General features: G+C 47.3%; 1 protein-coding gene across 3 annotated transcripts in view; it reads right to left on the reverse strand.

The window, feature by feature from the left end:
* The window catches only part of MAP2K4 (mitogen-activated protein kinase kinase 4), a 90,227-nt gene that overhangs the window by 47,170 nt on the left and 25,211 nt on the right, over positions 1–17,846 (reverse strand). For 2 of the 3 annotated variants that reach the window (XM_055723574.1, XM_055723578.1), the window contains exon 2: positions 9,692–9,794. In XM_055723574.1, the coding sequence (XP_055579549.1) occupies positions 9,692–9,794 (103 nt within the window). Of the gene's footprint in view, positions 1–7,321; positions 7,366–9,691; positions 9,795–17,846 lie in introns of those variants that run through there. The other variant, XM_014284600.2, reaches the window with a different exon arrangement.

The raw sequence follows: 17,846 nt of genomic DNA on the forward strand, positions 1-17,846 counted from the left end.
TATGCACACACAGACATATATAGCTATATATTCAGAGACATTCAATGTAATAACCTGCTTCATCCCATTTTCCTCTGCAAACACCAGCGTGTTTGGCATATTACGTTAGCGGTTCCTGTATTTGCCCAAGGAGGAGGGAACGTGGGAATATAGGCTCTCCTCAGCTTCAGGATTTCATCCATGTTCCAGGACACTGGTCCCTAGACATACAGGTTGGGTCATCTATTGCCCCTGTTGACCCAGGACTGACTCCCAGCTCAGAAAACCAGATTCATGGGTCTAGGAGAAAAGAAGCTAAAGAAGAAAGGCCAGGAAGGTAGTCCAGGCTCTCAGATGTTGTATAAAGATGAGCAACAACACCTCCTGCTCCCTGAATAAATTACAGCTGAAATCAATACTATCTGGTATGTTTTTAGAGCATGCCTTACAAACTGGTAAGTTCAGATATGGGGATGCTCAATTCCCCCTCCTAGGTGGGACAGCAGTGATGTGCACAGCTCAGGCAGTTGCTGGGATGCAGAAAAGACACGGGGACCACAGGGTATTTTTGATCCAAAAGCTCAAGTCTCAAAGACTACTCATTGCTGGAGGAAGAAAGGGAAAAAAATTGGCAACTCCCAGTTCCCAAGTGGAATGCTGGATCTCACCTGTACCTCTTAAATCACAAAACATCACTGCTGAATGTAGCTAATCAGACCATTTCAAGGCTCAGAGATGGCAACGCATCGCACCTTCTCTGTAAAGTATGAAATACAAGTTTTAGAATGGCTTAGAGAATTTACCAGATAAAATGGTAAAGCACAGACACATAGGTCTTAAAATACTTTGAAAAATACACTGACAGATTCAAACATTATTGAAAAGTCCAACATGAATGGAGCTGTGGGTCTACCATTTTCTCTCTAACCCTCCAGAGAAGATTAGGGTATTTTGGTGTACTGAATGCTTTTAAAATCTCCATGCACCAAGATTTACAACCAGTTTGCATAGAAAGCACATACACTGCTGCCCTTGCTAGGGGATGCCGCACCTAGAAATAAAGGAAAGGGAAAAGGGAGAGAAAATCATGCTTCTGTTATCACAACAGTATGAAGGGAACAGAAGAGCTGATACAGACTCTGCAACTACTTGAGCTACTTTCACTTCTCTTAAATAAGCACTGCAGTAGTTCTATCTTCATGTGAATAGCATACAGCTATGCCAGGACCAGATGTGTCTCTCCTGATGGGTGAAGACAGCTTTAACTCAGGCACCCCCGGGGTCACTGAACACTAATGCGGCAGCTCTGCTCCTGCCAGACCCCATGCCACCTCTGAACCCTTGGGACACAAGCAGCAGAATTAAATAAAACCAAAACTCTTAAACCATACTGAACCCCCCGTAGCCTGAAACTTTGGACTGCTTTCAAACAAAAGCAGCACCATCTCTTGTCTCAAACACAGCAAGGAAGCAGAGGGAAAATTCCCACTCTCCAATGGTCAGGACAACAGATGTTCTCAAATCATCTTCCCCATTAAAGCACGCAAATTACTGAAGCACTGACCTCTTACTTAGGTTTATAAACCTGGGCTTTCTAAACTAAGCTGACTAAGCAAGAAACACAGCTACCCCTGGCTCTCCTCCAGGCTCTGGAGTGTGACAGGTACCTCAAAAGTTTGGTCCTGAGCAGGCTGCAGGCACCCGGCTTTTGCCATCAGCATGGACGGCATTGAGGATGATGACTTCTGTGTCTCAGGGAAGGATCTGGCCAGCCACAGGTCACCCATGGAGCCGTGTTACTAGATAAAGGGTGGGCAGCACCTCAGCACACGTAACTAAAAGCCAGGCACTAGAAGGAAAGTCTGTGGCATACTTCTATCCAAGGGAGACTTTGCCCAGCTTCGCTCTGCTGTGCAGCTTCTCTGTGTCCCAACGTGCAGCCACACTGATGCAGTTGATGGCAAATGAGGCTGAGTTCGGTTTGCAAACAGACTTCTCCACCCCACTGCTCTACCTGGTAATTTTCCAATTTCCCTCGAACCGGAATGCTCTGCCTCCCCCACACACACACCTTTCAGCTCAGCAGAACAAATACAGTAGCCAATGCAAAACTGCTGCTCTTCAGGGACTCTCCTCAGACACCACCTCAGTGGACCTGCAGGAGGAAAACTGTGGACAGCATCACTAGAAACACCTTCACAGGCAACACAGGATGGTGGCTCTGCCTCTGCCACATGCCTTCCTCCCTCGCCCATCATGCCAGTGAAAGAAGCCCTGAGGAGGCAGCACGAGCATCACACATCATGCCCTGAACTAGGAAATGCTGCACATCCATGCCTCGGTGTGCCTCTGGCACCTGTGTGCCAACTGCCAGGGTCTGTGAGCCACCGAGGACGGCAGGGGGTGCACAGAAGCCAGGCAGGCACAGAAGCCCCCAGCCTCCTGACAGCCCCTGCTACCACCACGTGTCTTCCTCCACTCCCACGACCCGGGCTGCCACCCCCGTCTGGGCAGGCCAGGCCAGGTCTCCACACTTTGGAAGGTAATGGCCGCTATCGCCATCTTCGTACAGCCTCCCACCATGGGTCACCCCTCCCCACCCTGGAAGGGACAGACTTCCCTCGCACACCAGGAAGGGGACCTGCCACACACCGAGGGGACCGTGGCTGTGGGGGCAGAGTGCTGCTCCCAAATAAGCAGCTCTGACCATGACTGTGCACACACAACAGCTCCGGACTGCAGCGGGAGGGGGACAGGTCACACACAGCTAGCCTGTGGACCACAGATCATCAGGAGACCCCCGTTGAACTCTCTACCCTACCGCAAGCTTCTGGCCCAACCTTTACCTCTTCCCAAGCCTCCCATCTGCAAAACAAGGAACGCAGAGTTTTGTGCAACCATTCAGGTTTGCACAGCTCAATCACTCAGCACATGTGAAGCACTCAGAGCCATGGGAGCCAGATTAGTTTATAACATCAGGTTGTATTTGACTTAGACACCCAAATGTAGGTGGTTAAGGCTTCCAGAAGTTCTGAGAAGCCCAGGTCCTAACAGTGTGGCAGGAAGCCAGGTGCTCAGCACCTTTGAAAAATCAACATGAATAAGCTTAACGGAAACATACAAGCTCCAAATCTTCATTCCAGGCATGGACAGCCTAAATTCAGAAGTGCAGTGCTGAGATATTAAAACCCTTGCAGGAAGAAGAGAACAGTCCTACTACAGCACTGATGCTCCACGGGACATGGAAGTTGTTCGAGAAATTTATTTTGGAAGCAGCAGATACAAAAAAGCTCCTCTGCAGAGCCAGATTAGCACCTTAGAGAAATACCAAATCTTAGAAGGAAGGAAAAAAAACCAAACAAAAAAAAAACAAAAAAAAAGACAGACCCTAACGCAGCATGTTCAGTCAAAATCTCACATTAACTTAGGCAGCACCTTCTTGGAAGAGGCGCCCTACTCAAAGTTGGAGATACTGAGCATGGGTGTTTTACAAACCATATCACCCCTTTGTCATCTAGCCCACAGAGATCACTGGCCAAACAAACTTGTAAACTTCTGAAAGAAACAGGGAAGTTAAATACATGACAAAACTCATCAATTCATCAAGAAAGTTCCTGATAAAAACTAAGAAACACTGCTCTAGCACTTAAATAGCAGGGACGTTTGTATGAAAAGTGAAAGCCTGTTTGCGACAGGCTCACTCAAACATTTAAATGTAGTTCTTGAGGCCTTGGAGGTAACTATTTCACTTGTGCTTACTTAAATATATAGGTAAGTTTCCCAGTGATTACATTCAGATACTGTAACTTTTGGGAAATGTTGCAGAACAGTCACAGAAAAAAAAAAAATCAAATTCTTAACTGGTACCTTTTACACTGAAACATCTCTCTAACGCTTCCAGGCATCACAGCCTGTGTTGGGAAGGCATCATGCAGCAGAAAGGTATCAGAAATCAGCGACAATAAAGATGTGAAATGACTGTGATAGAAACGGGGAACAGACAAGAGAAATATTTACAGGAAAAATCACACAAGTAATTGTGAACATGCCAATTTAGGATATTCCAACTTTGGTTTTTAATATTTTTTAGACAAATGGTAGTAACTCTCACAGGTTGTCTCCTAACGAACTCAGCCAGCTTTAAGCTATGCAGCAAGAGAGCCTGACACCACGTGCCAGAAAGGTTTTGAAAAGCGTAAGAGTGGATTAAAAGAGAAGTACACACTTTAGAGAGACTTGGGACAGCCAGAAAAATCCTTTCCAGGAACAATGACACTGAACTATACAGAAAAAAAGGAAGCAGCAGAGTTTGGCGTGCAACTGGGCCTCCATTTCTTTTTGAAGAATCCAGCCCTGAAGGTCTGTTAAACAAACATCTGCCAACAGACTCTTGGGGCATCTATCCAGACAGCATGTGACTCTCCCAGGTGTCACAAGGAGAAGGTGGTCCACACAAGGCACCTCTGGAAGCTTAAGGCACAATGAATCCATGAAGAAACCCACGTGCTCCAGGGAGGCTACGCACCTCAACAGGCCACCAGACAGTTCAGAAGTTGGAACTGTCAGCATTAGAAGAGGTCATTTCATTTTGTCACCTTTCCAGATAAGACTGCAATGCTCTGGTGTTCAGGTTCTAGAGAGATGGCACCTCTGACAGTCAAGAGACTTCCCAGACAGCAGACAGGATACTTGAGCAGCAACATGCTGTGAAACATGCCAAACAAATTCTTTGTGCATGCTCCTTAGCAGGTAGATCTAAATTCTGTAGTCTGAAGTCAAGATCAAGGCATCACTACACCAGAAGAGCACATTTTCCAGAAAACCGAAAACTCATCTACAGCCAAGTGAGCAACTTGGTCTAACGGATGCCAGCTATGGCCAGGACAACACAGACAACTGCCAGGCAAATCTGCCATGCACAGCTATGTAGTCACATCTCACCGCATCATTCCTGACTCAGTGTTATTTGAATCTCCTTTCAGCAAAGGCCACCAGCTGCAAGTAGCTCTGTAGAGCTTACACACAGATAACCAAGTAATCTAATTTTGTTTGTGACCTAAATCCTACTGGGGCACAGAACAGATGAGGTGAAAGGTGGGATGCTTTTCAGGAGGTTGGAAATAGCAATTGAAAAACAATGGGTTGGAAGTTTTAAGAGCTCACCCTAACCATGGCTTGTGTCCTCCAGCCTCTACAGTGCTTGCTGCAGGGAAAACAAAGCTAGCATTTGTAAATCTGGTCTAAGTCAGAAATACAGCCTGAACTGAAGAGAATTGTGGTCTCAACTGACAGTTCTCCATAGCCTCAACTGTTACCTGGCCTGCAGAGCCCCTTGCTGACTTCACCGGGTGCAAGCAGGACCATACACTTCCCTGGACTGGGGCAGCAGCTTTCAGTAAAACACATCTTCTCTAGACTTCATCCTTTCCAAGTAATAGTTTTAATCTTGAACCACTCTCTGTAATTCAGGCTCTGTTCTGCCTTTACCCTGTAGTAAAATAATGTGTATCGCTGTGCTAGGTACCCTACAGACAAGCTGGGTAGCATGCCGTACCTAGACAAAACCTGTCTTTGCACTTAAAGTAGATTTGGTAGCAGCAGTCACAGATGAATCAAACAAAACACACATCCTCCGGAGCTCCATCAGTCACGAGCAGTCACAGAGCAGCAGGGACCTTCCTTCCAACCCCCTGCCTCACTGCCTGCTGCTCAACACGTCATCCCGGGGCTCTGCCCACCTGACCCACAGCATCAGCACAGGAAAGACATTCGTGGTGTCTTTTAGTTGCAATAAGGGATGTCTCAGCCCTCGGCATCACCAGGAGGGGAGATTTCAGGGAGCCACAGTCCAAATTCTAGCAACTAGAAAAGTACTCCTAGTTTCTAATTTCATTCAAAGCCACCCTGCGTCAGCCTCCTATTTAAAGGTCAATTTAAAGCCCCCTGATTTTAACACATGTTCTAATTCAGAAAATATTTAGGGCAAAACCCTAGCAGCACTGGAGATGTAAGGGGGTTTGCCACTGGCGCTCCAACCTGAGAAGCTGTAACCTCTGCTCTGCTAGTTTCCTCCTCGCTTAGTTTCTTGGTCGACTGTGACAAAGGCAACGCCCTTCAAGATGTCCCAACACAGCTGGTGGTGGATGCCCTGGGAAGGGTTAAGGAGGGAACCGTCCTGGGCAGGGTGCCGCTGGGCAGGGACAGGACAGGAGCAGCAGGGCCATGCCACCTGCTGCCACTTGGCCACTGCAGTTCTTGAAGCTGTCAGCTCCAAGGCCATCACAGAGGTGGCACAGCAAAGCTCAGAGGTCCCAACCACTCACCAGCTCCTCCACGTGATCTCACATTCCTACTTGTTGGTCTGTATCCTGCCCTGACACCCACCTCCTGTGCTCCTGAGCGCCCGTGGCAGCACACCCACACATCCCGGAGGGACGCAGCTCTAATCTGAGACCCCAACTATAAGACATGCCTCAAAACCACCACATACAGGAAAGAAAAGACAAGGAGGGGCAGGAAAAAAATCTGGGAACGCATGTCCAAACTTTCTGCATTCAATAGTGTTTAATTTATGCTCTCTGCCCCTGGAAATAGTACTCCAGGGCACAGCCTATACAGCAACAAGAAGCCTCTACCTGTGAGAGCAGTGAAGGTCTGGGAACAGCCTCTGAGCAGGAGTACAGTTAGCACGATGCTCACCCGACTAACAGAGGGTATTCTGTGCCATGGGAGGCAAGGCAACTGGGAAGCACTGGTCAGAGTCTTAATAACATCAAATTTTGCAACTGAGATTCCACAGTCTTTTAAATCGTTCCTCTAGATAACATGGCATTAAAACCAAGGAATAGCAGGAACGAATGGAGTCAGATAGCGCATGGATCACCTGAGAAACCTCCCTGTGGAAACCACACCAAGTCCCCTCCAGCCCCTGTGCACACCATCCCTGTTCACTGGAGCTAAACTCCACCCCGGCTTACAGTGATTCCAAAATGGTTTCCTCCACACTCCCCAAACTCCTTTCCAGCACTCCTGAGATCTCTCGGACCAAGAAACAAACCCGAAATGAAAGCCAGACTCACACCTTGACAGGGTATGCGGGGTCTGTACCCATTTTACCAGGGTAGGGATCCTCAGCACTGAGGAGGAGCACAGCTACACCCGATAACCTGAAATTTCCAAGGCCACCTCTGGCACAATGTGCCTTCCCTGCGCGGCAGCAGTGTCTTTGCTCCAGTGATGCAGTTTACACAGAGCTCTCCTCCCTCCTAACACACGCATGGGCATGAGAAGCCCCATTTGCTCCTTTGCTTTCTGTCTACGTAGTAAGAAACCACACTCTTACCTGAGCATCCACCAATCCAGCCTGATCAGTTCCCCGACCAAAACCTGTTAATCAAGCAAAATACAGCTAATAGGCAATTTACATCTCATGGCAGCTGCTGGTCACCGCTGGCTGCCTCCTCTTGTGCCCCAGCCAGAGCTTGGCGCAGGCAACACGCATTTGATGGCAGGACCCTCTGCCCTTCTGGAAGCAGGAGCAATGGGACACCTCCGGATCGATGGATCCAAGTCACAGAAACCGAAATTTCATGTGAGAAATTGACCTCTCTGTATCTTCAGATCCACCCATCTGGACCAACAGGGTCTGCACAGGGAAATCCCCAGCAGTGTCGAGCCAGCACTCATCTGGGGAGGGTGCCAAGGCCACTCCGCTCCATCAGGCTGGGGAAGAGAAGCGACTTAGTGAACAGAAACACACTTTGCATTGGGAACGCATCTGGACCAGGAGGTCTGGAATATCCAATTCAAATCTGAAGTATAGAACAGTTTCTAGACAACAGAGTAAAAACCATTCCAGCCTCTCTGGGAAGCAGGCGGGAGATGCAGATACACCATTGTGATGCACCAGCTGCAAGACAAACTTGAGAGAAGCGTGCAACCAGGAGATGTGAACATTGCTTTTGAGGAACAGCATCCACTACGGACAACACAAAGGACATGAGGATGAATTAGCTGTATCCAAGCTTAGTCAGCCTCAACACAGAGAAAGCAATCCAACCAACAGCATCCACCTCTTCCAAACAGAAACGGCTATTACAGCTTGTAGCCTCCCAAGAAAGCTTTAGCGCAGACACATCACCATCATTGCTGACACCTGAATGGCTGTCATAGCCAACCCAAAACACTTTCAAGCCCTCGGAACCAGCTGCACCATTAACCAGACCAGGATCAAGCCCCTGCCAACAACCGCAATTCCCACGGAGACAGAGCAGTGCCTTCTCAATGGACAATGTTGACAGTCACTTGCACAAACATGAAACTTAAGATGTCACCGACTAACAATGATGAAAGCTCTTCTGCACTAGACAGAAGCCACTGTGAATTCCAGTGGATCTGACACAGAAATCCATGCAGATAAACACAGAAAAGCCAACTCCCTATACATGGCTGAATGGTGGGAACTCGCTAGATGACATTAACTCTTTTATTTAACGGACTAGGGAGGTTTGAGAGAGGAAAGAGCCCCAAATGGGGTTCTACAGAAAATTACTACAAGGGCTGAATGATGTGATGAGACAGAAAAAGTGAATATATAAATGCTAACTCTACAACCTGTAAGAATACTCTATTTCAGAGAGGTAAAGAGAGAGAAGGAGAGGGGAGGACTTGCTGGAAAGGTCACTTGGGATGGTAAGAAGAACCATCTAACAGAGGTTGTAATTACCATTGATAACTCATCAGAAACATGTTTCTAACTTGATAAAGGCTTGCTTGAAAATCCCCAGCATAAAGAAGCTACCAGGAACAGGAACAGACCCCAGAGGGTATATCCCGGGAAAGCAGAAGGCATCGAGCTCAAGAAGAGAGGCAGCAACATGCAGAGCCAAGCAGAAGCAGCCTACACCCAGGGTCACCTGAGCACCCACACAGCCGGGGAAGCTGCAGGTGCAATTTCTGAGACTCGCCACTGACAAAACTTTTGAGTCCTGGTGGGGAACTGCGGAAAACTTCGGGGCATCGCTGCATGCTAGCTGCATTCTGCCACACGTACCAGCTATGGGTGCATCGCCCATCCATCTAGATTGGTGGATCTGAGGATACAAAGCTAATGTTTTCTGTAACGATGTACTACCACTATTTACCAGTGTCAGGAACAGCTCTGTGCCACACTTGCATTCAAACTTTGGATAGGGATATCCTGTAGCTAGCTGTCTAGAAAACTCAGTGAGCTAACCACTGCGTAACTCCCTGGCATCTCCATGTTGGTAGATAATCCTCAAACCTTTGTTTATTTTAGTGCTGAAAAAAAAATAATCTATCACAGTTATGTCTTTCACAAGTTAACACAGAAAGAAGAACTTCTCTCTAACAAAAAATAATAAGCACTGAATAAAGAGACAGGAAAATGACAGTTAATAGGTCTGGAAATTAATTATAGGCATATCTTGCATTATCAGCTACAATTTATCTCAATTTCATCAATTCTGAAAGGCAGTAGATCGACGTAAAAAAGGAAGATCTCAAACTTTTTTTTTTTTTTTTAATTCTGGGGCTGGGAGGGTTATAAATATAATCTTCTACAGCGACTCAAACTGACAGATTTGAACAACCTACAAATAACTGAAGTAATCAAACTACATTTAAAATAACACTGCGTGTTAGCTAAATAATTTCAAAGTTCTTCCACTAGTGCCTTTGGATTTATACTCACATGTGTGGATTTTGGAAAGGAACTCCAGAAGTGTTTAGAGTAAATCTTGCTGTGGACTTGAAAGGTGGATTTGCAAAATTTAACTTCAGCGCTTTGCGTTTACCTGGGAGACAATGAACATAAAGTAAACTTTTTGTCAGCAACAGAATATTAAGAGCATCTGGAAACAAACAGAAAAAAAATACATATTGTAAGAAAAGGAAAATGCATTTTCACAACAACATTAGCAAATCATAGCTTCTGTTAGGGACACAAGGATGGAGAAGTGGAGTCGGGTCTAGCCTGAGGTCTTCCCCCCCTCTCGTTCCAGCTCAGCTGCCAAGGCGAGGTGCACGAAGCACCTCCTGTCCCCGCTGGGGTACAGCGCTGGCTGCCAGGGCTACCAGCAGCCACAGGGCACCTCCGCACCAGTGCCCCGAGCATCCTCCGCACACCACCTCTCCTTTAAACACATCCATGCTGGCAGGCTCTACTCCAGCCACAGTGGCAAAGGGTACCCATCTGCTCGGCACAGCCTGGGCATGCCCCCAGACCCAGGTGGGTGGTGCTGAGAGGGGAAGGGCACCGTGCCATGTCGTTTATGTAACACCTCAACCCCAGGAGGGCTGGTGGGACTGCCGACCCTCAGCTAACAGCAAATGGAGATAACCGGGCTTGAGCAAGGACGAAGGTCTGCTGTGCGGTCCTTCTGCCAAGTGGGTCACCAAGCAGAGAGCAAAATTCAGCCTGTCAGAGGGGTGACCAGGTGAGAGAAAGCTTTGCTCTGCAGCCAACTGAGAAAGCATAGGGAAAAAAGAACATAAATAAATAGTAGGGTGGGAGGGGTTCTGGTCACCACTCCAGCCACTGGCAATGCATTTTTCATTGAAGTTATGATCTGCTCTATCAACAGCAGGATCAGGGACTATGAAGGAAGATGTCCCTTCCTAGCCCTGCCACTACGTTGCAGAAGACCCTATCTTGTTCCTGCCCAGCTGCAGGAAACCTCTGCTCCTCCCCACCAAAACACTGAGACCGGGGCCTCTTCCACACCCCCTTCCCAGGAGCCTGTGACTGAACCCGCCCCGGCTCCCTGCTGCTCATCTCAGGAGGCACCTGCCACCTGAAGCTGGTATGATACCTGGATTCCTCCTTCACCTGCACCCTAAAGCAGGTGTCATATCCCCAACCACCTCGCAGCTCTCCTGGGCAAAGCCAGGAGGCACCATCCTGCTCTGCAGCATTCCTCTACCCTTCACAAAGAAGTGTTCTGGGCAACTCCAAGACCAAAAAAAACAAAAGAGAAAAAAACTAGTCATAGGTCAAAGCACTTTACAGCAGTTTCAGGGCACGAAATATTACAAGGATAATAAGATCATACAATCACTTCAGTTGGAAAGGACCTTTAAGATCATCCTGGTAACATCATCTAAAACCAGCTGGATAAACAAACCCAACAGACCTCAGAATTAAGGATGCCCTCAGTCTGGAAGCTGTGGAAAGCTTGTGGCCAGCAAACACCCCTATTTGCATTCTGTTCTGCCTCGGAGTGCTGCTGCTGGCATGACCTGACCTACAGCACGTGGTACTGCAGCACAACTTCCATGGCTCCCCATTTCTGTGATCCCCATTTCTGAGATCCCCACAGAGAGGGCCACCGACTTCCTCTATCATACCTTTCACTTTTAAATTACTGGGTACATCCTTCCAGTTTTGACCCTGCTGCAATACAATAGTCTGGAAATACCTGCATACGCTCTGCATTTTCTAAAAATTCCCTAACTCGTTACACATAAATGCCACACAAGAAACTTGTACAAACCCCAACAGCGTGAAACCAATTACATAAAGCTTCACATCACCCACCTAAAATAAACAACACATCACCATTTTTTGGTGACAATTCACCAGCAGATTTCCATAAGGTCCCAGTCAGCGATACTGGGCCTTTCGCCACTAATACTGGTGGAGAAGAGGGAAAGCAAGGACACCCAGCCTGGGTACAACTGGTTGGGGTAAGGACTGGGCTAAGAACGCAGGATGGCCTTGGCTTTGGCTGAGCTGAAGTGGTAAGGGAAGCATTTCCTTATGTTTTGAGGGAATCTAAATAGGATTGTATCCCAAGTTATGCTGCTCTCAGAGAAGAGTAAGACAGCTGAAATAGCCTTCTGATTGTAAATAAGTTATTCTTCTATCCATAAGGACAGCAAACCTTATTTCAAATCACTGCAGCCTTAAAATGATGTTTTTCTCATTCTCAAATCTATTTTTAAAAGGATGTTGTTTTAGCAACAGGCTGCTGCATGGAACTGAGGTAAGGGAAGACGTGATCCCATGTGGCCCTGCTGTTCCACAAATGCACATCCCTTGGCATTTCACAGATCACAGCCAAAATGGACACAGCAAAAATGGGAAGCCTTGCCAAGCTCACACTGGACACCCACCTACACAATGGCCACAGGAGAATAATTCAGGCTCACAGCACGCATTTGTTCCTAGCTGCACTGGTGAATGGATGCTAGGTTAAGTACATAATTACTTATGTGCTGCCATCCATCTCAAGGATTAATCCAAGCACTTGGCTCTGCAGTCACGCTCCCATCACTCTTTTTGAGGCCACTTTACCACAACCACAGCCAACCAGTCTTCACACATGAAGAAATAATCTAACAGATAACATGCAGTCCAAAAGTATTCCTCCAGAGTTATATTCTGTATTACTATTTTTACTTCACCTAGGACATCTATGATTTCTTCAAGCCTCTGAGTCACCACCTGTTGGAGAAAGCAGTCCTAATTTCTTCCTATAATTTCCACATCTCAACAACACTGCTAACGATGTTCAGGTTACACATAACTTTCCAAGCAGTAAGATTTTCAAAATAGCAGTAGTTCAAGGGATTTTTTTCATGGTTTCTGTCTTGCAGGCATACAAAGTGATCCCTGCCAAAATGCTTTCCACTCAGTTCAAATCTGCAACATAAACCTCTTGTCACAGTGTGAGCACGCCTCTGCCATACTGCAAAGGTGAACATTCTCTCTGGCCAGAAGCTGAAGTCTCTCTGCTGTTTGTGGAACAGCAATATGCCAGGAACCCAGCCTGCACTCCATTTCCTTACTCTAGTATAACCAGAAAAAAAAAAGACGAAATACAAGCACAGGAAAATGAATTGTGGCAGCAAACAGCAGGAAGGATGACCAAAGGATTTGCAATGATCTGTGCAACCCTTTTACCTCTCCCTTGTAAAATCAAAACACATCAACAAAAAGACAATACAAATGGGGAGGAAGGGATGTCAGGGGCCCAATGGGTTGGGTGACTTGCTTCCATTTGGAAAGGGAGTTGAATGTTTAAGGTTATCTTCTTAAGAGAAAACTATCAGGTCTGATCTCTTCCAGGGTACCTCAAAGCAAAGCTAGTGCCAACTCCCACCGGAGACAGAAAAAAAACCCCAGCAACACAGATCTCTCTGCTCTTCCAACAGCTTTTACTCTCCAAATTGTTAGACCTCGTCTACTAATAAAATGCTTGCTTTGATGTAGAGACAGCAAAGGAGGGTTTACCCACGCTCGGAGCTGCAGCCCTGCAGCTGCAGTGATGTCCTGAACACACCCAGACTCGCAGCTCGCGATCCCCATAGCTGCTGGCACAGCCCTGCCTTCCCATGGACCCTTCCAGTCACAGCTCCCTCCTTTCCAGGCTTGCTCGTGGATGTACTCCAACACCAGCACAGCTCATTTGGGAGTAAAGTAGGTTTCCAGCCTTGCCCTCAAGACAAACCATTTTTCAAGAAAAAACTAGTCACATTTTGAAACAAAACATGCAGAACTTCAGCATATAGCGCAGTTATATTTGGAGAGTCTGAATGAAAGAAGAGGCCTGGGGTCTGAGTTATTAGTTTTAAGAGCTGTAACTATAGAAACTCACTTTCGAGGGTACAAGTACCTTCAGCGTGTCTGTCTGTTACTGACATTTACTGCCCTTCAGTGAAACCTTCAATTTAGTATAATCCAAGAGCCAGTATTCAAATCAGAGATGACAATTTGGCACTGCAGGCATGTGCTAAGTATGCTTTTTAGAAGTCGCCTCATTAGAAAAGAGTATTTATCCATAATTCACCTACAGCCTCAAGTGTGCTTCACTTCCAGAGCACAACAACACGCAAGCCCGGATCAGCCAGGACTCTTGAAGGGTTTACACAGTAAACATTTGTACTAAATAAAACGTTAGCAAGACCTCTCAGCGATTGCAGGCTGAGAGGCAGCTCGCATTTGCACAGACGCTCCCCGCACCAGCAGGCATGCACCTCTGCAACTTACAATACGTGACTGATGCTACATCCAACAGCACTTGCAACAGCTTCTATAAATACCTCCACTATGAAACCTGGATAAAGTAGGTTAGACTTCGAGTGCAAGAAAATGCAATCAGATTAAGATTAGTTCCCTCACACTGAAAACTCCCAGCAGTAAAGACCTGAGAACGAACTCTCGGAAATCTCCAAAATCCACCATCAACCTTTAATATTTATCATCCCCGATGCTACCCTGAGCATGGAAATATTACTTGTATGAACTGCCACAACCAGAGTTAAAACTACCCAAGTCCTGGGAGCCGATCAGCTCTGGTGAAAGAGCTTCAATCCGTGCTCGGGCCAGCGCTGTGCGTGGGCTGCAGCACAGGGGCGCAGTGAGGCGCATGGCTGTGCCCTGCCAGGCTGCGAGGGGCAGCTCTGCTGAGAGAGGAGCACATTGCGCTGGCGTCAGTGGCAGCTTCCCTCCCAGGCGAGAGAGAAGCAACTTCTCACTGAAGAGCATCACTTAACACACTGCTCATCATCACCGCCAAACGCCAAGCCTGGTGAAACATGAGGGAGGGAGCCTGGAGGGTCCAGTTGTCCCAGGCAGCCTGCCGGAGGTGTCACCAGAGCGGACGCCTGCGGAACCAGGGCTGGCTGCTCCCAGCGCCGCGCGGCAGGCCAGGCACAGACACCGCAAAATGCACACGCTACCCTGCTCGAGGCACCCATGGCATGGTCCTGCCGAGACGGCACCCGAGCAGCTGTCAGAAGGAAACGGTGACGCTGCTCTGGGAAATTTATTGCGAAGCACCTGGAACCCTTCCTGATGTAAAACAATAATAAATTATGCAAAGGGTCGTGCCAGGTACTTTTTCATTATGAAATAGCACAGCATGAATTATAAAATACACTGTAGGGAAAAGAACTGGGGAGGGGGTTGGTTGGTATTTTTTTTCTTTTTAATTTTAGGAGCCTGCACTTCGACTAAAAGCAAGGAAAAAATCTGCCCTTGAGCCCTTTGCTTAAGGTCAATGGAAAGGATTTAGTTTCTTTGGATAAAGCAACAAGTATGTTTCCATCATCCCTCTAGCTAGCTTATGCCAGAAAAGTGGCAATGTCAATCACAGCCTGCATCCCACCAGCTCTGGTAAACACCTCGGACCCAGCCACCAAGAGCCCTGCAGCCACAGGTCAGGAAAAAAGAGCAGGAACCAGAGCACTGGGGAACTTTCACATTTTAAGGCAAAATTATTTCGGGGGGAGCAACTGATTCTGTCCAGTTTAGTGTTAGTATGCCAGGTTTTTTAATTCTAAAGACAAAGAGATCAGAAACAAGAGACAGCATTGGGAGTTAGGAATCGATGTCCTGATGTCTGTAGAGAAGGACAAGGAAAGTCCTTGGCCACCAGGACTTTCAGGCATCTCCTGACACAGCAGTTCTGGATTTCCTACGTGTAATTGCTGAGAACTCTCTAACAGCAAAGAGGTCCACGGGGCAGTGACTTGCTGATGTCACAGGTGGGATTAGCGGAGCAAATTGGACTCATATCCCCCAAGATGCCAACAGAAATGAGGGATGTGTCTGACTCCTCCTGCATGTCGCCCCCTCTTGCCTCTTGCTTTTCTCCCAGGGGCCATCACACAGGAGGTTTCCAGCCCTCTGCTCATCCAGTTGTCATTTGCTACCTTTCAGGAAGAACCAAGCTGTGAAACGGACTCCAGTGTCTCCGTCTTCCCCCTCCCCAGCTCCCTCCCTGGCCTGATGCTGCTCTCCCCCACCACAGAATATTTTGCTCCACATCCCTGCAGTGCAGGAGACTTCACTTTTGTCTCTCCCCATTAAGCCTGTTAAACCAAGCAGGTATTTTTTGATCCTTATGTCATCTACGTGGAGGACGCTGCCTGACGCTGCTTTTTTACAAGTGGTTTTGGCACAGGGTCAGCCAGGGAACACTGACCCCAAAAGACACTGCTCCTGGTGCAACGCTCACATTCACATCTCCCCTTAAAACCAGCCCTTGGCCACCTCTGTGCGGTGTGCAGGTACCAAAGTGCTACCAGGGGACAAAGACAGACCCCTCTGCTCCGATGGGAACTGGGATCGTACTGCAGGCAAGCAGGCGGGACAGGACACAGCCTTCTCCTTGAGCAGGTAGCCCAAAATGCAGCTCAGCAGCACAAGACAACCCAGCAAGGCAGGCAGCAACAACAGCCCTGCACGCCCAGCCAGACCTCAGCCTCAGGACCCCCTAAGGATGCTGCCACTGCTGCACTGTCTCCTCGTTTTGCTAATCCACATGCAGCATATACACATAGGGCATATTTATGAAAATGGATTAAGTTGTTTTGAAGATACAGCCAGTCATACTGGGGAGGGGAAGGCTGAGAGGAACATCTCAGGGATCCTTCAGAGTCAGGGGAAAAAGAACAGTTACCAGTATGTGTTATCTGTCACCAATTGGTTCAATAACCAGAAAGGTAAAGCAGAGAAAGCACATGTGTCTATGTGAAAACATTTGAATTGCACCAATATGCACAAGTAAAACTTTGGAAAGTACTTGTGCCATGGTGAAGAGACTCCCACTGGAGCAAGGATTTAATGTGCTCCAGACTCCACTGGGCAGGCTTTCATCCCAGCACCGGGCTGCTTCTCCACTTGTTTTTTTCTTGTGGAACCAGCGGTGCTTTGCAACACAAGAGCAGCAGATCTCCATGGCTGGATCCAAAACTTCGCAATATATGCTTGTTTTTCCAAATACTATCAGCTGGTACTTATGCATAGCTAAAAATACACAAGCCAAATTTCAAGTTAGGATCTGCTTCACATAAGCTGGTTTCTTTCATTTGCGAGCTCCCACGTGTCTTGTTCTTTTGAACATCTAATCATCGGTTATACGGACTTACACAGGAGCTGAGCCTTTCTCAAAGCGTGATCTCAGCTGTGAAGTTCTTTAAAATATATTTATCTGCATTATTACGTTGGGAACGATTTTGGTCTGGATCTTAAAACGCCTAGGAACACATGGTCCCAAAAAGCATTTTTGCTTAGTTCTGCTGAATTATAATGGGAGTATGTATGACTGCTAAGCAAGAAATGAAAACACGTCTACAGAACATACAAAGCTTTTAGATGTCTTTGAAAGTACTTTCAGGGTTTTTTTAATATTTATTCATTCATTTATTTTTAACTCCTTCAGAGAACTTCTAGACACTAAATCCAAAGCAATTTCATGCTAAACTTCAAAAGCAGAATCTGTAGATAGGCAACGATCTAATTTTGTACTTCTCCAATCTGGGATTTCAGAAAAAAATTGGTTTGATTCAAGAGGTAAGGGCTAGACCCAAAGACACAGCGCATAAGAACAGCTGCAATGGTCCACCTAGCACAGCACTCTGCACTCTGCCGAGCCCCCAGGGAGGTGCCAGTGAAAAGAGCACCCACCAGCCCCGTGACATCCTTCTTCAGATACTCTCTCAGCCTCCAACCACTTTAAACTCAAGGACCTCCTCAGCCAGCCGTGGTATCCCTGTATTTAATAACCGTCACCAGGTTTCACTTCCCTGCTTGTACCACATCCTCTCGTCTCCTCGGGAGCTGTCAGACCCCGTCACTCCTGGCCAACAGGACTTCAGCTTCAACAACCCATACTCTGCTCTCCAGCCCTTGGACACAAAGATAGTTTGAGCAATGCAATCCCAACCCAGCAGCTCAGCTACGTGCAGACTGTCAGAAGAGGCAGGAGCTGCCACCCATGCCCAATGCCCTGTCACCATCCGTCTCTCCCACTGTTGTACAGGTCCTTTCCCGAGCACTGCAGTTACTTTGCTTTTCAGGGAACCAGAGAGAGAAAACAAAGGAAAATCCACATTGCAAG

This window comes from Falco cherrug, chromosome 1 (genome assembly GCF_023634085.1).
Source record: "Falco cherrug isolate bFalChe1 chromosome 1, bFalChe1.pri, whole genome shotgun sequence".
Lineage (NCBI taxonomy): Eukaryota > Metazoa > Chordata > Aves > Falconiformes > Falconidae > Falco > Falco cherrug.